Genomic DNA, 22,930 nt, shown 5'->3' on the forward strand with positions numbered 1-22,930 from the left:
ATGTTTGTAATGGTTGCCCATTAGCCAGTTTAGGAAGAAGACGAGATTTATCTTCTTATCTAGGCCATTGTTTTGGTCCGTGTGGAAGGTCCTAGCTTTGCTCAAAGTCTTAACTCTTGAATTTTATCTTTAGAGGCCTTTATAACAAAGTTAACATAAAAACGACCCTTAAGCAAACATCCCACATTCCGAGAGATCAAACCCTAGGAGACTTTTAAAAGATTGGAAATAAAAGTCAACTCAATGACATGGAAATTCCCCAAAGTAATTAAAATGGTCAAGAAAAGAAACTGATTACCAAGCAAAAGAATCTGTTAAGTAAGATCCAAGCCCAAATTTGGGAGTAATGACAGGTTTGGGTAGGAGGAGCCCAGGACGGCAACTTGCTCAATAAAAATTGTAACCTACTGTCCCAATTTGGAGGTAACCTCACTTGCAGAACATCGAAGGAAGAATCGCAAGTGTGGGCCGGATCAGACTGATCACCTGAACAACCCTCTCTGTGAACACGAAGCTGCAGAGCACCCGAAAGGGACTGAAAGAAGGGGACTTGTTCCTATCACTGCTAAGACCAACCCTAAAACCAGAACTAAAGAATGAAGGTATACCTGGGGATTTGGTTTCTCGGAATTCTAGGATTGTAAGTATATTATGAAAAATAATAGTATTGATTCAAATTTAACTTTGAGTTGTAATTGTAGTTGTTTTTGTAATACTAATTCTTATAGCATTCTTTGGGAAGGAAGTGCATTTGGAGCATTGTTTCTGATATATGTAGATATTGTGTTCTTAATGTTTGTGGTATGTCTTAAAGCTAAGCAGTGTTATATGTGTAGCAAAGAAATTTAAAATAAAATTGTGTTGTATGAATTAAGAGTGTAATCATTGTGAAATCGTGCAAGTAGCTAAAAATTTCCCCAGCCAGTGCATCAAACGAATCAGTAAGTTGTGTGGGATTTTCTCTATCTCATAACCCACTAGAGACAAGCAGCACCGGGACCCAAAGCTGCTGGTGCTAAGGGGCGCGGGGGCTGGGGCTGGGCTGGGGCTGGCTGCAGCGCTGGGCTTCCCCTCTTGCAGGGAGCAGGACTGAACCCAGGACTGTGCTGGGGAGCTGCCACATGGTACCCAGGCCCAGGAGGCCCTTGCCCAGCTGCTGGGCGCTGCCTCCCAGGGCAGCAGGGGAGAGGCCCCCCTGCCATGGGGGTGGGCATGAGGCAGGGGCTGCCCGGCCTGGGGCTGCCCCAGGCCAGCTGTCCACAGACCATGAGGGCAGGGGATATCCAGGCCCAGCCCAGCAGAGGAGGGTCTGGGGGCTCCTGTGGGAGCAGGGGAGCTGCATGCCTCACACCGACCTGCCAGAGCCCAGGGGCAGGGCACGGACCCCTCCCACCACAGGGCCCCCTGCTTGTGCCTCCGATGTGTCTGCTCCACATCCACGTGCCAGCTTCCCCTCACCAGAGCACACACCTTCTCTCCCCCAGGCCTGGACTCCCCTGCCCCTTGCACACCCAGAGCACACAACTTCTCTTCCCCAGGCCCAAACCCCTTGCCCCTTGCACGTGCAGAGCACACACCTTGTCTCCCCCAGTCCTGGACTCCTCTACCCCTTGCACATGCAGAGCACACACCTTCTCTTCTCCACACCTGGACTCCCCTGCCCCTTGCACACCCCTCCACATGAGCACGGAGCCCTCCTCCCCCTCTCCAGCCTCAGTTTTCCCAGCAGCAGGGGGTGGTGCCCGCCCAGTGGGGCTTGCACTGGGGGCAGCAGGAGCAGGCAAAGGTGGCAGCCTGGTGCCCAACCCCTGCCCCCTCCCTCAGCTCCCCTTCCCCTCCCTCAGCCCCACTGTCCAGTTGCACCCACCCAGGGACAAGTTGTGGGAGGGGGGGTGAGTGTGCACCTGCCCAACCTGCATGTGGGTGTGCATGTGGGTGTGCTTGTCCTCCTGCATGGGGGGTGTGTGCCCATCCTGCTGCACAGGTGTGTGCACGTGTGTGCCTTCCTGCATGGGGTGTATGCATGCACACATGCATCCCTTTCTGCACAGGGTGTGCGTGTGTTTATATGCCCACCCTCCTGCATAGGGGGTGGGGTGCACACTGTATGGCATCATGAGGTGAGCGTGTGCACACCCTTCCCGGAGTGCTGGACGTGGTGAGCAGGGGCAGAGAGGGGGAGCAGGGCCAGTTGTCCCCTGTAGTGGGGCATGGTTTCTACCTGGCAGCTCCCGAGTTCATTCCCACCCCCCTGCAGCTCCAGCAGGGCACTACCAGCCCATTCCTCCTCCTCTTTAGCCTCAGTTTCCCCTGCTGCAGCAGGAGACCACTGCTCCTAGTCCTGTCCCTGACATTCACGGAGAAATGCCCGTCTCCATCTGCGCTGTTGTTGCCCCAAGACTGGGGTCAAACCCCACTCAGTCTTCTCTTCTCCAGACTCAATCACCTGAACTCTTCCAGCCTCTCCCCCTGCCTCCCAGGCCCCTCATCCTTTGGGTCCCTCTTTGCTGGCCTCTGTCCAACCTGCCCACCTCCTCCTGGAAGTGTGGGGTCCCGAACCAGACACAGGAAGGAGACCTGGAAGTGATTGTGGAGAGTTCAATAAGAGCATCAGCTCCATGCCTAGCAACCATGAAGAAAACAATGGAAAATGTGAGGGCTGATGAGGAAGAGAATTGTGAACAAGATTGAAAGCATCATGATACCCCTTTATGAATCCATGGTGCACCCACACCTCGAATCCTGTGCCCAGGTCTGGTCCCTGCATGTCTGGCAGGATCTAGGGGGACTTGAGCAGGTCCAGAGAACAACGGTACAGAGGGCCTTCCCTATGAACAGAGACTAACAGAGCCCCAGGTCTGCTCAGGTTGGTGTCCCCCAAGGTGCCGTTCTCGGACCTGTACTGTTTAATGTCTTCTTAGACGATCTGGACACTGGTGTCAAAAGACTGGCCGAGTTCGCTGACAACACCAAACTTTGGGGAAGAGTGTCTGCACTTGAGGATAGGCTGGTGATCCAGGCTGATCTTGACAGTCTTGCAAGGTGGGCAGAGGAAAACCTGCTGGCATTCAAAATGGGCAAATGCAAGGTGTTCCACCTCCGGAATAAAAACTTGCATCACACTTACAGGCTCAGCAATGCTACACGCACTAGCACCATGACCAAAAGAGACTTGGGGATTATGACTGACCACAAGATGAATATAAGCCGCCAATGCGATACCACAGCCGGCAAAGCAAATAAAACTCTGGCTTCCATCTACTGATGCATCTCAAGCAAGACCCAAGAAGTCATCCTCCTGCTGTACTTGGCCTTGGTGAGGCTGCAGCTGGAGTAGTGCATCCAATTCTGGGGTCCACAATTTAGGAAGGACATGGAGAAATTTAGAAAGAAGAGAGCCACGTGCATGATCTGAGGGCAGAGAACAGGCCTTATGAAGAGAGGGTCCGAGCTATGGGACTGAGATTGGCGGTACACCCTCTGTGAAAAGCACTGCTGATGCTGCTGGCAGTGCGTGCAGGCTGTTGCTGCTTGCCACCCCCTCCATCGCCACCATCACCTCTGGCAGCATCTGCAGGCAGTCCCTGATCACCACTGGCCACCACCACTGCTGACCACCAATGTTCATTCCCTCTCGCCCCACACTGCCAACACCACTGTGGCTGCCTGCGGGAGCTCCCCGCTCACTGCCGCCACCCCAGGGGACTGCAAGACTGTTTTAGGGTGGCATAAGGAAAAACTTCTTCACTGTCCGAGCCCCCAAGGCCTGGAATAGGCTCCCCCAGACGTGGTGCAATCACCTACTCTGGACACTTTCAAGAAACATTTCTCTTGCTGGGATCCTTTGACCCTAGCTGACTTCTTGCCCCGGGGCAGGGGGCTGAACCCAGTGTCTTACGAGGTCCCTTCCAGCCCTAATGTCTATGCAATTACTTCTATGAAAGGTTCTGTTTTCGGTCCGCAGTTTGCCAGTCCACAGTCTAAAATGGTTGGGAGCCACAGCTCTAGGAGACGTTCTCATCATGGAAATCCTAGAACAGAGGGGCTGCGGAGGCCTGCAGAGGTCACCTCCACTCCAGTCGCTGCCTGAGTCAGCATTAGCCCTGTCCAAACCAGCCCAGACAAACCCATCATTGAACTTCTAAGCCAAACTGCCACAAGCCTGACACAGTAGCAGACATCGCACCTGATCCTGCCCCAGGAAAAGCAGGGGGCCATGGTGCTCATCCTCTGGATGCTGTGACAGGTTGTTAATCTACACTCCAGGGATCCCAGGCAGAGGCCGGGATCACACTATAAAGGCAGGCAAAGCTCCCCAGTTTGTACTGGTCTGACCAGGGGGCTCAGACACATCCTGGTGCTCAGGAGGCATCCCTGGGATGGAGCCAGGCCAGCCTGGAGATCCCCCAGGGCTGCAGGGAGGGTGGTCACCGGTTGGGCTTGGGCTTTTTTGGGCACAGGATGGGGAGTTTAAGTAGAAGGAGAGAGAGGAAGAAATGGAGGTCCACCCATCCCCCTACCCCATGACAGCCCACCCCATACCTGCCCCAGGTGAGCAGACACCCCCATAGCACCCTGGAAAATGCTGGAAAATGGCGGTATAGCACCCTCTGTCCCATTACAGCCCCTATCACACCTGCCCCAGGTAAGTGTGGACCCCCCAGTCTCCCCAGTAGGTGTGCCTCATACATACCACAGGTGGAGTTGTGCCCCCCCCCCCAATGATGATGCCCCCTGCAGGGCAATGAGGTATCACCCCTACCTACCCCGGCTCCCTTCACACCTGCCCCAGGTGAACACAGATCTCACCCTTGCAGCACTCACTGCAGAAGCTTGAGGGCATTACCACCCCCCCGCCCCGCCCCTACACATCAAGTGCAATATAACCTCCTCGACCTGGCTCTGGATGTGCACTCACCTCTGCAGTGCTCCCTGCAGCGGGCGTGAGGGTGTAACACCCCCTGCCAGCTACCACAGCCCCTGGGTCTGGGACAGACACCAGCATCTGCATCAGGTCAGTGCAGTCCCTCCCCCACTCCCCTGCATCCGGTGCCCCTTGCCCTGCAGGGCATGGCAGTAATGACCCCAGCTCCAGCCCTGCGCCTGACTCTGCAGGGGCAGGTGGTGCAACCCACCAACCCCCACAGGGGACAAACTCAGCCCGATTCCCCCATGCTTGGCTGGACAGCTGTGCCCAATGCCCCACCCCAGGCCCAGCACACACCACCGGTCCTGACTCTAATACCTGCCCCAGCATTACATGTTGCAGGCATGCTGGCAGGGGTGCTGTCACTGTTGTGGAAAACCTGCTCTCCCAAGGGTGGGGAGACACCCCACTGGAGCTGGCACCATGCACAGACTACCCCCCACTCCTCCCGTCACCTCCATGGTGCAGATGGGTGGTTGTGGTGGGTGAGGGCAAGAACAGGTCAGACGGTGCTGGCTTGGGGCACCTGTTGAGCCACTGGCCAGTTGCTCGCCCAGACTTGCTCACGCTGTGGTGCTGGCTCACCCAGCTCTGCGTCCTGCTGTGGGAAGAGGGCAAAAGGGGTGGGAGCAGCCAGTCAGGAAGCAGCAGGGTGGGTAGATCAGACCACCTCTTGCTCCCAAGGGTTAGCAACAATCTCTGGATTGTGGTGAATCATTTAGAAAGGGAAGGGGCTGGGAAGTCACAGAGAGATCTGCCCTGGAAAGGATTGCGTGCCTGGGTCTGTTCCCATTGCACAGCTCCAGAGAGGACACAGAGATCAACCACAGGGGTGGTATGCTCAGTTCTGGGGCTTTAGTAGCAGGGAATGCATGAGAGAGAATACAATGAAGGGGAGGAGGGCAGGGGAGCAGCACACACCCTGTGGTGCACAACTCTGCAGAGGCTGAAAAGCAAAACAGGCCAAAAAGGCTCCAGGAGTGGCAGAAGCAACTCCTTGCAGAGCCCACTGGGCATGGGCAGGTCTGGGAGAGGGGAGATGTGGTGGTGAGGAAAGGTGAGGTCAGGGAGGAGGGTAGGGAATGCTTCCCCAGCCATAAATGCACTCCTCCCTGCAACTCAGGGGCTCATATACCAGAACCCCTGGACTGAGAGGAAGGAGAAAGCTGGGAGGCAGCCAAGAAAAGTCCCCGGGTGTCACTTGAAGTCAGCTGTCTGGGGGAGGGCACCCTAGCATGAAGGCACTTCTTCCCCTGGGAGTACTTTTAGAGAATGATGGGGAATGCACAGGCTCCAAGGTTGATGCAAAGATCATCTCCTCCTCACCCCACATCGGGGCTGACCTCTGTCTGAGGTGTTTCCTCTTAACACCCCCCCGCTGACAATTGTACCTTGGGGGCCAGCCTCTGGGCTCTGGACTCCCACTGTACCCTACAAGGGACAAAGCCTGGGGGAACTCTTTCTGCAGTCCACCAGCATGAGGGTGCTTGTCTGAATGCGGCCACTGGTGGGTGCTGAGCAGGCAGACATCTCCAAGCCCTTCCTGCACTGCTGGCAGAATTAGGGATGCTTCTGAGTGTGGATGTGCTGATTCCAGGATGGGTGGGAGAGATGGGTGAAGCCTTTCCAATACTCAGAGCACCCATGTAGCTTCTCCCCTGTGTAGACTCACTGGTGTTCAAAACAGGCTGGAGGAGTAGGTGAAGCTCTTCCTACACTAAAAGCAACGATGTGGCTTCTCCCTTTGTGGATGCGCTGGTGATGGGCCAGGTAGGAGGACCGAGTGAAGCTCTTCCCACAGTCAGAGCACAGATATGGCTTCTCCCCGGTGTGGATGCGCTGGTGCCGGGCCAGGGTGGAGGACTGGGTGAAGCTCTTCCCACACACAGAGCACTGATGTGGCTTCTCTCCTGTGTGGATGCGCTGGTGCCGGGCCAGGCAGAAGGGGATGCTGAAACTCTTCCCACACTCAGAGCACTGATATGGCGTCTCCCCTGTGTAGACATGTTGGTGCTTGGCCAGGTGGGAGTGGTAGGTGAAGCTCTTCCCACACTCAGAGCACTGATATGGCTTCTCCCTTGTGTGCATGCACCTCTGCTTGGTCAGGCTGGAGAGCTGCCTGAAGCTCTTCCCACACTTGGTGCAGCAGTGTGGCTGCTGCCCCCTCTGCACACACTGGTGGTACAACAGGCCTTGCCAGCTGATGAAGTTCTTCCTGCACTTGGTGCAGCGGTGTGCCTTCCTTCCCAAGTGCATCCGACGGTGCTGAACCAGGGAGAAGAAATGGGTGAAGGTCTTACCACATGTGACACAGCGGTACTGACACTTCTTCCTGTGCACATCCTGGGTTTTGAACAGCTCCAAGCTGCGCACAAAGCTCTTCCCCCTTTTGGTGAAGCGGTGGGGGAGCTGTCCAGAATGGATCTGGCGGTGAGCAGCCAGGGTCGAGAGGCAGGTGAAACTGTTCCCACACTTGGCACATACATGGGGCTTCTCCCCAGAGTGCCTTATCTTGTGCAGAGTCAGGAGTGAGGGGCAGCTAAAACTTTCCCTGCACTGAGGGCAGGGGTGGGCTCTCCCCCTGGGCTTAGTAGTGAGTTCTTGCTTCCCTTTGAGGCCCCCCATACTGACTTGGTTTGCATCTAGTCTCTCTCTGCAGTGGACCTTTGCTTTCTGCCTCTTCAGGTGCCTCAGCATGACATATTCTTCCTTGCACCTTGGGCTTTTTCTGGCTTCTTTCCCTTCTTCACTCCAATGCCCAACTAGAGATGGGACCGCATTCATTGCTACAGTCTCCTGCTTCTGGGGCATCCCCTGATCCTTGTGCCATTGGTCCTTCGCTGGGCTCAGGGAATCCACCTCACCCATACTCCCCAGGGAAGCCCAGGCTGGCTCCAGCTTTCCAGGCCCTTCCTCAGGAGCCTGCTCCTCACTTCTGCTCAGCAACCAGGCATGTCCTGCATGGGAGGAAGAAACACCAAATTACTTCCTGCCCTGCTGCCAGACTCTCAAAGTTTCTGGGCCAGCTCCCAGCCCCATCACCTCGTGCCCTGCTCCAAGAAACGTGTGGGACATGTATGCTAAGGACAGTACCTGAATAGGATCGTGTTTTAACAGGCTGAGGATGAGACCAGGAGGATCTGCTATGAATAAAACTGAGGCTCTCAAAGGGCTGCTGTACCCCACAGCACCGGTGGGTCCAGGGGGAGATGACACTGAGCCCTCCACCTGACTGGGCTGACACACTCCAGAAGCCCCAGTGCTTTGGCAAGACCCATCTGCAATGCTTGCCCTTGATCTCTGGCAGTCAAGAAGGCAGCATCTGGGTACAAAGGTGAACAGCCTCGGGGTGCATTTCTGGGACTTGTCACCAGCCAGGAGTGTGTGGTGAGCACTGCCTTACACTGCTTGGTAGCAAAAGCCATCATGTTTCATGCATTATCCCTCCAAGAAATGTTTTGGAAGTGGAGGATTGAGAGCTGTGGTCTCCCTTCTGGAAGGAGCAGTGATCTGCTTCCTGCCTGTTTCTGGGGCAATGTCTAATGCAGGGAATGATCTCACGGAGCTTCCCTCTGCTAATGAACCCCAGGCAGCCTCCACATCACAGGAATCTGCACTGGGACAAAGGCCTTGGCACGAACCCGCACACGGACTCTGGGCTGAGCCTCAGGCTTTGTGACACTCAGGGCTCCAGAGAGGAAACGGCACAGGGAAGAGTCTGGTACAAACAGTGGGGTATTCCCTTCCCGTCACAACATGAAATCTTCTGAATCCCACCCACTCCACTGACCCACTTCATGCAGCCTGAGACCAGGATTACACACATCCTGTGCTCCAGGTCACTCCTACCAGGAGACACCAGGGACAGCCCCAGACTCTCTCTTGTCCAACAAGAATGGCTGGGGGGCGCAAAAAACCCAGAAGTGAGAGGCTGTGCCCATGAGGGATGAAGATAACCAGGGCAGAAGAGCCTAAAGATTAGTCCTGGTTAAGTCCTGAAAACGACACCCTCCTGGGACCGGTTAGTGTGGTGGGGCTACTTGTGGCAGGGCAGTCTCTACAAAATGCCACATGTTGACACCCGAGAAAGGCAAGTTCAGAGCGCCTGAAAACCTTGGTTCCCACTGCTTTGTGGGTTACTCTTTGCTGGGAAAAGGACAGGGGGAGCCTACCCAAACAGAAAAACCCCTGGTGAAAGCCAAGAAGGGAAGTTGTGTGGCAGGGTAGACCTTGCAGCAGCCGTCACTTGAAGCAGAAAAGATTGCTAAAAAAGCAGCCTCAAGCTGCAAAGAGGGGAATCTGTGAAGGAGCTCCAGCAGGGCCAGGGCCAGCCACAGTGTCAAAAGTGATCCCATGACATGAACGTTAGGGGTTAAGCCCTTCCCTTTTTTGTCTGCATTTTCCAGGATGTGGACCAGCAGTGAATCATCAAGAAGTTCACTTGGTACAAAGAAGATTCGAGCTTCATTGTGTTATGCATAGTAATTGTCTTGCTTGCTCGGCAGTGTTTGTGTACCGTTACTGCTGTAAGTGGTTGTGGTGTTAACTATGCTAGACAATGAAATGTAAGCAGAACGTCTGGATGGGTTCTGGAATATCTGCAAAGTGGCTACAGAAAATGGTACATCCCTGGAGTATGGCCTCCAGGGCCTCAAAAATATCAGTCATGCCAAAGATCGAAAAGGGCGGACTGACTGTGTTTTTATTCTCATCCTTTTGTTGGTTTTCTTTTGACCCTTAGCATTTCTCCAGCATCTTGCAGGGCAGAGGGGCACTGGTAGTGCTCCAATGGCACAAGCAATCCATTTGAAACAACAAGGAAAGCGTTGCCCATTATATAGAAGGGACAGAATTCCCGAGAACATGTCTGGACCCCAAAAGCTCTGATCACGGGATGTTTCTCTGATCTAAAAAGCCATCTTAAATATCAAAGAAAACCATCATGTGAGTACTGGAAGAGATTAAAAAACTTACCCATAATTATTGCTGGTGAAAACCTGTTTGGTTGGTAAGGAAGGGGAGATTAGGCAATTTGGCACGAGAAAGTTATTCAAGTAATGGACAAAGGAACGGGGTTTTGTGTGCATGCTGTTAGCCTGGGGAGTTGGGGGGCAGTCGTGCAATTTTTACTTGAACAGCGGGAAAGCCAGAAACAAACATCTCCCACACTCAGCGGAGGACACGAGGCCAGCACCACCAAAGGTTGCTGCTGTAATGTCTAAGGGAGCCACTTTTTGGGTCGTAGTACAGGAAGGACACTTGTAATAATTACTATTAAAGTTTACTTAATGTTAAATCAGCAAGGGGCCATGTCAACCCTTGGGGGTCTTTGACAAAAAGAATCCTGTTGGTAACAGTTTCCACAGTTTGAATTTTAAGGAGTGGAACAACACCTGTCTGCACACATGACAACATAAGCGATTTGAGGTCAGCACCCTGAAATGTCAGCACAGAGCAGGTCTGAAGTTTCCAGGCTCCCTTTCACCCTGGGCATGCAGCATCTGTGAGAGGGGAGTTGGGTGGAGGAAACAGCCACAATTCACCTGGCAGCAGGTCCTCCGACCTCGAGATTTCCCCACAGTCCTCATCGTCACACACCCAGAGCTGCACCTGTCCTGACTAGATGCGGCAGAGTAAGTCAGGTGTGGGACCTTGATATCCTGTTTGGCCAGTGTTGAAAGAGAGTTTATCCACTGGTACTGGATGCAGAATAAGCAACTGAAATTTGGGGAACGGAGCCAATGAACTCAAGGATTATACTAAGGACTTGAAGGACAAGGGAGGATGGACATTTAGGATGAAAGGGAAGGCACAGCATGGAGAAGAGGATGGTCTTTTTCATCCAGGCAGTGGACATATAGTCACAAGAAAGGAAACACCAGTGTAATTCCAGGCAAATGAGTGGAAATGAGTTTGGACAAGACACATTAGGCAAGAGAGGGAGGAAATCAGAATAACTGCCCAAGGAACAGCTGTTAGTGCATTTTTAGGCCCAATGAATGGCAAATGATATGAGCATGGTGAGAAGGCAAAGGGAAATCATGTTATCAAGGGGGAAGACTCCAAGGAAGGTGGCTGGATCAAATGAAGGAGGAATATATACAAGTGTGAAATGTGAGAGGTCTGATCATGGACAGAGCAGTGGGGAGCAAAGGGATTTAAGCCACCGGCCAAAAGTTCATGAGGATGAGACTGTTAAAACCAGAGAGAAGACAACACTTCAGAGCTCACATGGCTCCAAGGCAAAGCAAGAACCAGAGCTTTACCTAGGAAAACAAGGGCTTGGTAGTTCTTCAGCATCTGGTCCCGGTAAAGCTCCTTGTCTTCCTCTTCCAGCAGCTCCCACTCCTCCCATGTGAAATACACTGCCACGTCCTCAAACACCTCCCGGAGCTGCAGTCACAAGTGTTACAGCATCAGTATCTCCTGCCCCAGCTGCCCCCACGGCCCTGTCTGCACTCACTCTGCACTACAGTGCTTTGCAAGCTTAGCCATGACAGGAGCGGGGGTATGCTATTCAGCTGGCACATGATATGCAAGGATCCTGGTTTTGTCTGTTTAAAAACTGCAAATTCTCTCATAAGAGAAAAAATTGCTCCCAACCCATAGCCAACCCCCGCCCCATGCTGGTGCCCCACAGGCCCCTGGTCCTGCTGGTGACATCTGGTCCAGGAAGAGACAAAGGCTTGTGGCAAGACACTTTCACCTCACTGGACTTCCCAGTGCTGACCTCAGAGCAGCTGTTCTTGGACCAAACACTTCAAAACAAACCTGAACATGGAGTTGTACAACCAGAAATCATCTGGTGGCTGGGCTGTGTTAGGCACGGCCCAAACAGGGACCTTATCCAATTACGATAATTGGGACCTTATCTAATTAGGATAAATGCAAACAGGGATTCTTATCCAATTAACTAGATTAGCTGCTGTGTCCCCTTTGTGCGGGGGGGTCTTTACTTACATTCCCCTCTCCCAGCACTGTCCACCTTCCCACCACGCTGCCCCCCTAGACTTGGTATTCAAAAGACTCTCTCTATTTAATAGTCTGGTCTGTGCATATCCTTTAATTTCAATTTATGAAATGAGCATGGAATTGAAAAAACCTTTGCTGTGCCTCTGATTCAGTTAGTTTGTAAGCTGCAAATCTATCCTGGCTTCTGCCTCACCTCACACTAACACAGATAATCAGCAGCCAGGTGTGCTGCTCACTCATACCAAACTGATGGGCTGGGGAGACCCTGCTGGCATCAGTGGCAGAGACCCTCTGTGCTCCCCAGTCCTAGCCAGGCAGAAGAGGACTTGCTGGGCTCAGCTGTAGAGACCATTACCCCAGGCTTCCTGGTGCTGGCTGGCTGGACTCTGACCAGACCTTCCCATGCCAGCACCCCTGGCTCTGCCCCCGGGAGCACGCTGCTATTAATGCCGCCTGGGGTGTTTGCAATCTCCATCACTAGAGACTCCTCACTCTTCAGGTCTCTCTGCTACCCAAACTCTTGACAGCACCCCCGGCTCCTCCTGGGCTCTGCCCAAGCTGCATTCCCACCCCCATCTGGAGCTGGTGCCCTGCTCACCTCCATGCTCTCCCCCTGCTTTGCAGGCCTGCCCTGCCCCTTCTGCAGCTGGCCTGGCCCAGGTGTCAGGGAGCTGCTCTGTCCCCGTTTCCCTGCAGAGGGTCTCTGCAGCTCCAGGTTGACAGGCCCTTCCTTGGGAGGCTGCTGATCTGCTCTGCTCAGGGTCCCAGCACCTGCGGGTGGGAAGAGTGCACAGGTTAGCCCTGAGGTGGTGGCATGGCGAAAGCCCTACTAGTGTCCTGGACTGGCCTGGGATGAAAGCAGCTGGAGGCTTCAGTGTGTGGAAGAGAGGGAACATGGGAGACTCATCATCCTATGGCAAGAGGCTGGAGATGAGCCCCTAGAACTGTCCCAGCGCTGGTGGTGATCACAGCACCGTGACATCGTATCGCTCCCTGGGAAAGGATCTGGAGGGATGCTGGTGCTGTGTCACGTCCACATGTCTGGTCGGGGTTGGGGGGGAAATGCAGGGCCAGCCTACTCCAGGACGCGTGAAATGCTTCCAGGGGCACCGGGAGAACAAGAGCCGCCAACCTGCTGGAGCACGGACCCATCAAACGGTTCTGGCAGAGAGATTTCTACACTGGGGGACAAGGCTTCCTGCCACTGGAAAGGGGAGACCCACCACTCCTCCTCACCTCGCCTGGGGAAGGGCCTGGTCTGGCGCACCCGCCTGGGGACCCTCCACATGCCGACAGCTCCCAGGGATCTGCAGCAGGACAGAGGCCTGGGTTAACTGCACCTGGACCAGCCAGAGGCCACTGGGGACTCATTTCCTCATCACCTGCACCAGCCTCTTATTGATTGATATTATTACAACACTGATCTTAGAACAGCAATTAGATCACTGATTGTGACCGTGGCAGCACGGCAAGAGCCAGTCATGTAAAGCATCTTTCTGTGAGGAGCGATGCAGGCAGTGAGAAAGTTCTTGGGCCTTGGACCACCCATAGAGACCAGAGCCCTGTCCCACCCCAGCCACACAGTTACCAACTTTGCAGCCCTGTCCCAGGCAGGGGCAGGCATTGGAGTCTCTCACCCCAACAGCAGGACAGTCGCTCAGGCTCCTAACTGCAAGCCAGGACTTCATCCCGCATCTCACCTGCCCCTGGCTCCTTGGAGTCATTCAAGAGCCACCAGCTACTGTCCGCTCTGCTCCGCTCGCTGTCCCCGCTTGCAGCACTTGTTTGGAGCCTGCATCCTCACTCCCGTCCCTGTTTTCTATTTAGTTGTCCCCCAAAATCAACTGGCATAAACCCAGTAGCCAACACTAATAATAGCGGGGGGTGGAGGGAGGTAACTGTTGCTCTTTAGGTGTTGAGCCCACGTTAATCTTGCACATCAAAAAGGTTGGTAAGGACCTGGCTCCAGGTTAAGTGGAGGCTCCTCTTTGGCGACATGAGGCAGCTTGTCCTCGGGCCCTGGGGTTTCTCTCTCTCCTGCCTCCACCAGAGGCCTGTCCTCACAACGAGCCTTTGGCTGCTGCACCCAGGAATCACCAGGCTCCAGCAGAGCACCAGTGGGCTGCATCTTGTCTGAGGACACCTCCTCGACCTTCACATGCACTGTGACCTGGGGACGAGATAAATGTGTCACTGGGGAGCTGGGAAGCAACATTCCCCAGACACGTGGAAATACAAATGGCACCAACCAAACGCTCTCACCTGGAGCTTCTCGTCCTCCACCTGTACCAGCTGAAACCCCTCGGCCAGGGCCACAGCCTGAGTGCAGGTCGCCACGCGGGACCTGCGCACCCAGCTCTGCATGTCCTGGGGCAGGATGGCCAGCAACTGTTCCAGCACCACCAGCTCCAGGATCTGCTCCTTGCTGCAGCTCTGGGGCTCCAGCCAGCGCCGGCAGAGCTCCCACAGGCGGCTGCAAATCTTCCTTGGGCCTTCGGCTTCCCGGTAGTGAAGGCCGTGGAAGAGCTGGCGCACCAGGGCTCTGGGGTGGGGAGCTCATCCTGCAGTGCCAGCTGTGGGGTTGTGGAGAGCAGCTTGGCCTCACAAGGGGGCTGCATGGCCTGCATTGTGTCCTGCCCCCAAATCTCTCTGTGCTGGACCAGCTCTGGTCTGGATGACACGAGGGACTTCTGCACCCTCAGCCCCTGGCTGCAGACCTCCTGGGCCCTGCTCCTCCAGCTCCTGCTGCGAAGGGAAGGCGCGTAGCTGCCACGGGCTGCAGCGCAGCAGCCACGTCTCCCCAGGAGGGATCTCACCCAGCCGGGGGCCTGGGCTCTCGCTCTCTGTACACTCGTGCACGGCGCCTGTGGGAAAGGAGACAGTAGAAATCTGACCATGGATCCGAGACCCGGGACCGTAACCCTGGCCCAGCTTGAGGTTTACCCAGCCCTGATGCTCCCGACCACCCCACTCGGAGCAGTCTTGGAGCCCTCCCCACCTCCCCTCCAGCCCCAGCGCAGGATGCGGGCACCGGGCTGGCTGGAGAAATGGCACCGCCGCAGCTCTCCACCCCTTCCCCAGCCCAACAGCTGCTCCCTCCCCCCAGCCCTGCACTTAGGGTGACCCCCGCTCCCTGGCTGGATGGGACAGTGCCCAAATAGGAACCTCAAATCCTGGTCCTGGGCTGCATAACCCGGGACAGCATTTGTCCAAATTCAGTGTCTAGAGGGGTTGGGAAACCGTGGGTTTCCCTTTGCAGGCGGGCAGCATTCAGGCGTGCAAGAGGGACACAGGGGGCACCAGGCACTTGGACACACGGACACACGCGCGCACACGGACACACACACACACACACACACGCGCGCGCGCGCGCGCACGGCCGTGAATCCGGTGGGGAAGGCTGGAGAGCAGCTCCCTGCAGGTACATTTGTGGGAGGGGGAAGAGGTCTTGGGGGGCGGAGTGGGGTGGCCGGAGGCCCCGGGGGGAGGGGAGGAGTGGGGAGGGGGCGATGGAGCGCCGGGCAGGTCCGCTGGGGGGAGGGACGCGCCAGCCCAGCTCTCTGTGCAGCCTTTCTTAGCCAACCCCCAATGCCTCTGGGGAGGCTTAGAAACACCCTGACACGCATAGCAGAAAAAAGAGGTGTGGAAGATGGGGATGGGAGCATCAGGCAAAGCACAAGCATGGAAAATACCCAGAGTAGAAAATGGTCATAGTTATGCCTAGATCATCCCCGCCCAGTGGCTGCCCAGCCTCTTCTTGAATGCCTCCAGGGACTAAGAGTCCACAGCTTCCCTAGGCAGGCTGTTCCACTGGCTGGCTTCTCACGGTGGCTTTCTCCCAGATATCCACGCTAACCTTTCTTTGCAACTTAGAGCCATTGATTTTTACATCCTTCTCTCTGCAGTGAGTGAGAGAGAAAGTGCTTTTCCCTCCTCCTTTCTGGCAGCCTTTCAAGTAATTCCTTCAAATGTCACTTGGGTCAAGCTGGTCCCTCTGGATTATGGATAGGACGCAGTCTCCGTTTTGAAACCTTTGCTGAAACAACATGCCGTCTCTTGAGAACGAATTGGGCTTCAAGCCAGTGTTTCAGTAAGGCAGTGAAGTGATCTTTCTTAATGGGTTATTGGCTTGCCTGTAATCCTCCGTATCAAATTGGGCATGTTGGAAGCACAGTGCCTAACCTCCTGGTTTTATCACTAATCCCATGATACATATTTCTGTAGACCTGTGTGACTGACTGTAGCAGCTCTGTTTGAAGAAACACCCCCCTCCCCCCCCCCCAAGAAGAACCCTAATTTTCTGCAATAAACCCAGATGAAGGGGGGGGGGGGAATAGCTGGGACACCTTTTTAGAAGCTTCAAAACCAGACAGAAAATGAAGGTGTTCTGGAATTGCTTGATTCATAAAGCCCCTCTCAAGGATGCTTGTGGGAGCTGACTTCTTTCCATGTTTTGGAGTGGTCAGTACTACAAAAGCAACCAGGTTTTCATGGATAATGGAGAAGATGTGTACATCTATGACCCTCTGAAAACAGGTTGGTCTTCCCTTCATAATTAACAGTAGTTGGGACACAAGTTCTGCCAGCACCTGGTATCCTAGCTACATTTGCCAAGAAAACCATCTTCATTGGTGTGCAGTGATGCTTTTAACATTGGTCTCTTGGCTCACAATTTTGTATGAGCTACAGCTCATGATAATGTTTGCTAGCTCTTCCTTTGTATTTCAGCGTGGTGGCCTTTCCTTGAGCTAAGCTTCCCGCAAAGGAATGGTAACCATCTTGCCTGCCTCTAAGGGTTTGGGAATATCGGTTGTCAGTCCTACTTGAATGATCACCATGAGCAGAGGGGCCTGATTGGGGTTCTGGATATGTCCTGAGAAGTGAGCCAACTCATAAAGTAAATGCAAGTTCTGAAGGCAAGTATTATATAGTTTAGCTACTATAAGCCCCTCATTAACAAGACTCCTAGAAATACAATTTGGTGGCTGTCAATTTAGCCATTTCTCAGGACTGAAGATTTTCCTTCCCCGTCACAATAACCCCACCTTCAGTACAGGCAACCTGCTAAGGAAGTGGTCTCTTTGTAAACAATGTGCTACTCTGATAGGTTGTCAGGTCTACTGTCTTCAGTGCTGAAACTTATTCCGCCCTCCCCCCCCCCCTTTGCTATCTGTCAAGCAGTGCAGCTAGGGCAGGCGGGTCTTGTGTAATTGGTAAAATTCATCAATAATCTTCTCAAAGGTTGCAGTGATGATGCCTGTGCAGAACTACTGCAAGAGAATGCCATTGTGCATATTACCCAGCTGGGAGAGCTCCCTCAGCCTGACTAAGGGTGTTTATACCCTGAAGCTTGCAAAGAAGAATTTTTTTCCAACTGTTAGCTTGTCTAATAAAGGATGGGTAAATCTGATACAAAGAACCTTGTCTGCCTGTCCTTAGAACAGCATAGCTACAACCTAAACAGCCTGGAGAGCTGCTTTTCCACCTCGGGTGGAGCTGTGGGGGTTAATTAATTTAATGGCTGAGTAGCTGCTTGATGCTTCCTAATCCCTCCTCTCCACAGGTGTTAATGGCCCTTGACCTTGACCTACTTGTGGTAGCTTCTCTTCTAGGAATTGCCTTGTCTGTCATCCACTCCTGGTAATGTTTCTCGCTCCCCCCAGCATGTTCAGTAAGGGTGTGCAGCTCTCTAGGAGCCAGCACCTGGTGGTGAATGGGAACAGTTGGGTCTAGGGAGAGGGGCAGGGCTAGAAGCAGGCTGAAGTGGGTAGTGGTGCAGCAGTGGGGAGGTGGAGGGAGATGCCAAGGTGAGGTGAAGGGAGCTCCTGCAGTGACCCTTTCCTGGGTTAGTCCTGGAGCACATGATGGAGCCTGAAGCAGTGACACAACCAGGGTGGCAGAAAGCCCTGCAGAGGTGGATGGGCAGGGCTGTCTCCTGGGGTCGGGATGCTGCCAGCAGCTGAAGCAAGTTCTCCCCTGACAGTGTCTTAGTCTTGGTCTGTGGAGGGTGGAGGCCAGATGGCATGGTGCAAGAGGGGGGTGGGGGGGCAAGGTGAAGCAGTTGGTGCCTTGTATCCACATGCCTCATGGTCGGCGTCTGTGAAGGGTGGTGGGGGAAATGGTTTTGGAGGGTTTTGAGGAGAAGAAACCTGCGAGGCATTAAGCATCTGAGCAGTGGAGCAGTTGTAAGCAAGGGGCCTTAGGGGGCAGTGGGCCTTGTGGAGAATGCATGGCAAGTAGGGTTTGGAGCCTAGCCGGTGCGGGGAGGTGTGGGGGCAGCTGGGTTTTGGGGGGGAAGCTGGATTCTGAGAAGATGGAAAAGGGATTGTGGGCGAGGGGGGAGCAGGGTATGCAAGGAGTAGCAGTGAAGTTTGACTACGTGGAGGTGCCTGAAAGGGCCCAGTGAGCTGGGTAGTGAGGAGTCGGGCAGGCTGGACATGAAGGGTTGCATCTGTGCAGGATACTGTGGATTGAGAGGGTAGGGAGGAGGCTGGGTAGGACTTGGAGGGGTGTGAGGAGACTGATGGGTGGGAGAGGGAAGCCAAGGGGCTCTTGAGGTGGCAGGGGCGGCATAGGAAGGGCAGGGAGATGCATTTCGGGGCCCTGCAGGGGGTTGGGGTGGGGGGTGGATGAGTGTGAATGCTGGGAGCAGATCAGTCTGTACCCAGGCTGTGGGCTCGGGCAGGTATATCTCTGCCTGACGGGCATCATGTGCTCCACACCACTGGAAGAAGCAGTGAGCAGTCAGGGTCTGGATGTCTTTTCCTGTTTTGTTTTGTTTTGTTTTTTTTTCTAGGATGACAAACTGAATAACATATCTCAAGACCCCTAGCATAGTAGTAAGGCTTCTATTTCCTTTATGACTGTTGAAAAATATTCACTGTGTTGATAGAGCAATGCACCAGACAAGATAACTGCCCATGGAGTCCAGTGATACCAAGTACCCAGCTGCTCTCTTCAAATCACAAGTGTACGACATAAGCTGCCCTGAAATACCTGCCTTGAATTCCTTTTCTTTTCACTGTCTCCACACCCTATGAAGGTGGCTGGCCCTGCATGCTTATTTTATAGGGTTTGTATGCAGCCTAAAACTTCAACCAACACGTTCTCATCCCTGGTCCCCAATCTCGGAGAATGGGGCAGACACGTGGATGGAGCAACTCTTCTGTAGCCCGGCCAATAGAATCAGCCCTACCTCCAAGTGAACCTGCCGGCTCCCTGTGTAGGAAGAGGCCAATATTTGAATACAGTGGAGTTGAAGGATTTGATGGTGATCCAACAGGCTTCCACTCCTCCTGAGCTTGTGTGGATCATATTGAGACCTTGGGGCCCTCATAATTGTAGCAGCTCTAGCATCTCGGGGGCAGCAGTGCCTCTTGGCCATGTCAGACACGAGGCATCCCTCAGTAAATGTCAGCTCAGTAAATGTCTCGCCTCTCTCTTTCTTCTCCTTTTGATTTTATGCTCTTGGCAAGAGAGCCCGCTTCATTGTTTTTCCCTACTTGAAAAGAAGTAGGGAAGATGCTAAGAGGTCAGGATGTTTTTGATGCTGTCCTATTTGCAATCCGTAGCTTTATCTCCTGAGACGCATGTTTGCGTGCTTAATGGTGCAACCTTGTGAGGTCCCCTGTGGCAGCTGTGAGAGGATCTCAAGGCACTCTGTCATGCTATAACATCCTGGTGGTGAATCACTGCACTAAGGGCTCCCCAGATTAGTTCAGGAGCTTGAGACCAGCATCACACTTGCCACAGCTTGGTGCTGTTTGGTATTGCAGGTTAGGACTGTCCTGGAACAGCCCCCACCCCAGTCCACTCGCGTATTGCCTTCCTTATAAACGCAGTATGCTTAGTTTCTCTTTTTGCTTTGGTGGGGGCAGGGGCATGACTGTATGTGTGTACGCTCGTTGACGGAAGAGAATATAGTGGTATTTACGGTAGTATGCATGCACAGCTATAGTGGTGCTTAGATGAGCCCACGTCAGAAACCCTGTGTTTGGGGGGACTTCAGATCAACATGGCAACTTTGCATCTGTCTTGTTCTGGTATGCAAAGCTTGCTCATGGTTCTCCTGGTTGGGATGCTTTGGGTTTTGGTTACAGAACAGACTTGACAGCTTCTATCCATCACCAGTGAAGGGAATCGCAGTAATTGTGGGCAATAAAACTTGTGGCTCGTTCAGCTTTATAGGCATATAGGTCCTTCATCTTTTGCATTTGTAAGCATTTAACTACTGTCTTGATGCCACTTACACCCTTGTGTCTCTCTCTCCATAGCTTCAGGCCCGACACCAAGCAGAAGTTCTGAAGTGTGAGACCCAAAAGAGGCTTTCCAAGCTGGTGACCTGGATAAAGAGATGTGCGAAGTCTGAAACCTGCTGGAAGTTTGAAGCCTCTTTGAGCAGATATACCAAAGACCTGTCAGCTGTTGCTCGACTAAGGCAGTGGAAGATGGACAGCCAGCCCAGGTGCCTTTAACAGCGGACCAGAGTCCCATGGCACTGCTCTTCTCCCCAGCAGTGGGCCAGCCACCTGTTTTCCCCAAACCTTGGGACTTGCCTCATCTCTTCACAGCCTGACAACAGCCCTTCTGCTATCAGGGCTTCTTTTGCAGGCTTGGACAAAGACTCAAGGTACAGTCACAGTTCCCATAACTATCACTGCCCAGTTGAGAAAAGCAGCAGGTGACGCATCTTCAGCCTGATGTCCTATTGTCACATACCAGAAGCAAGAGAACATGTGCTTGCTCCAGCACGTGTCCAACAACCCACAAGAGTGCAATAGAGACCCTCGCTTAAACCAGTGGGGGAGCTTGGGAGGGAGGTAGCACGCACTGGTAGCAGCTGACTTAGAATCTGGGAAGTTCTCCAACTTTCCGTTCAGTCTGCCCTGTGTTTTGAGGTGGCTTGTTCCAGTACCATCACAAAGGCTGTGACCCCTTCTTATTCACACTGCTTGGTTTCTCTGGAACTTTTTGCAACTGAACCAAAGCAGTTCTTGTTTGGATTGCAAAGGTGTCAGTTAAGTGGGGTTTTCCCCTTCCTGTGCAAGATGCAAAATCCTCCCTTCCAGAACTGTCTCTTCTATACCATCATGGAACGCTGCTGCTGCCTGTCGCTGTCATGTTTCCTTTTGACCTTGGCTTATGGTATGTGCTGGCATAGCTGCTAGTGGGGTGTTTTGGGTTTTAGCCTCCTTTTTTAAAGGGGCAGGGGGAACTGTTACAAGGAGCCTGATGCATGTGTAGACTTAGGTTGGCTATAATAGGAGCATCTGGTTAGATCAGTTCCTGCTACTAACTTTTCCATGCCAAAGGACTGATGATCTGCATTGGGATGATCTGTTTGATCATGTTGTCTTGTAGGTCCTTTGCTCCATTTACTCTGGCTTCATTGGCCAGTAAAGGAAAGGAAGAAATGAGTACATCAACTGATGGTCACACCTGTAATACTTGCTTGGTGGTCTGATAGAGACAGTCTATTAGACATCTCGTGCTTCAGCCACATGTCTGTAGTGTGGCATAGGATTTGGAAATAGCCAAGTCTGGCAAAAGTAAGGCTTACGATAATCTCTTCTCCTCAAAAGATGAAATAAGAAGGTACTGCTACTAATGCTTTCCAAGAAACAACTATCTTTTTTTCCTCTTTTTCCACCTCACCAGTTTATGGTACCCTTGACCAAGAGCCTTCCTTCTGTTGCCCCAGGCTGTGGCTGCTTGGTGCATAGAGCATGCTGATCTAGACTAGCATGAGCACATAGTATCCCTAATACCAGCTATTGCAGAGTCCACAGTCTGCACCTGTAACTGTGTGGCTCCAGTTGCTGAGCACGGCTTTGGCTTGTAGACCAGCAATAGCAGTCCAGCTTCTGGATCCTGGAGCCTCACTCTGCCCCGATGCAGTGAGATCTGACTGGGCTCAGGGTGTATCATCCTTTGCTCTACTATATGTGTAAACAGCACAATGGGCTACAACATGGCTCAGATCACAGGCTGGGCGGTGAATGGAATTTGATTTGGGAAGCGGTGGGGGGAAGGGAATTGAAGCAGGAGTTGGGGGAGGCGAAGCGGGCGGTGGAAGAATGGTTTCGGGGGAAGGAGAGGGAGAGGATGGTTCTGGCACGGGCACCGTGGGTGGGGGAAGGGGAGGAATGGGGAAAATATTTTGCTGAGAAGGTAAAGAAAAAGGGAGGAGGGAGGTGGGGGTGGGGGTTATGGGGGAGGGAGTGCAGATAGAGGAGCAAGGGGCAGTGTTGAAGGAGGTAATGTGTTTCTATTGGAGGTTGTATTAGAAGCGGGAGGTGGACAGGGAGGCGAGGGAGAGGTTCTTGGGGGAGTTGGAAAGGAGGTTAGGGGAGGGGGAGGGAGTGGATTTGGAGAGGGATATGATGGAGGTGAGGAAGGTTTTGGCGGGGATGAAAAGGGAGAAGACACCGGGTTTGGATGGTTTGCAGACAGAGTTTTGGGAGGTGGTGGGGGTGGGGGGATGTGGTGGAGGTGTTTCAGGAAATTATGGAGACGGGGGGGTAGTGGGGGAGGGGCTTGCGGTGGGGGTGGGGGTGCTATTGCATAAAAAGGGAAGCAGGGAGGCTCTCCTGAATTGGAGGCCAATTACACTTTTAAATGTGGATTATAAGTTATTTTCAAAGGTGTTGGCAACGAGGATGGGGAAGGTGTTGGGGGAGGTGGTGGGGGAAGACCAGACATGTGGGGTTAAGGGTAGGAGGATGGTGGGGACACAGTCGGTGTGGAGGGATATGTTGGAGTATGTGGGAGAGAGGGGGTGGAGGGTGGGGAGTGTAGATTTAGAGAAAGCTTATGGTAGTTTGGAGCACGGGTTTTTGTTTGAGGTGTTGTGGCGGATGGGGTTCCCGGGGAAGTTCGTGGCGTGGGTGAGAGCACTGCATAGAGGGGCGAGGACCAGAATTTTGGTGAAGGGATTTTTGGAAGGGGAATTTAGGGTGCAGAGAGGGGTGCGCCAGGGGTGCCCCCTCTCTCCGGGGCTGTTTGTGTGTGGCATAGAGCCGTTGGCGCAAA

At 53.4% G+C, this 22,930-nt stretch overlaps 1 protein-coding gene across 1 annotated transcript; it reads right to left on the reverse strand.

Annotated features, from left to right (window-relative positions):
• Nucleotides 1-5,763: 5,763 nt before the first annotated feature.
• LOC132249432 (zinc finger protein 436-like) lies at nt 5,764-15,611 on the reverse strand. The gene is made up of 6 exons (XM_059724541.1): nt 15,592-15,611; nt 14,162-14,441; nt 13,859-14,069; nt 12,498-12,670; nt 11,194-11,320; nt 5,764-7,884 (listed from the first exon to the last, which is right to left on the reverse strand). Exons 1-6 carry the CDS (start codon nt 15,609-15,611, stop codon nt 6,596-6,598), a joined length of 2,100 nt encoding a protein of 699 aa, XP_059580524.1. The 3' UTR covers nt 5,764-6,595.
• Nucleotides 15,612-22,930: the final 7,319 nt, after the last annotated feature.

Source organism: Alligator mississippiensis, chromosome 1, assembly GCF_030867095.1.
Source record: "Alligator mississippiensis isolate rAllMis1 chromosome 1, rAllMis1, whole genome shotgun sequence".
NCBI classification, from domain to species: Eukaryota; Metazoa; Chordata; order Crocodylia; family Alligatoridae; genus Alligator; species Alligator mississippiensis.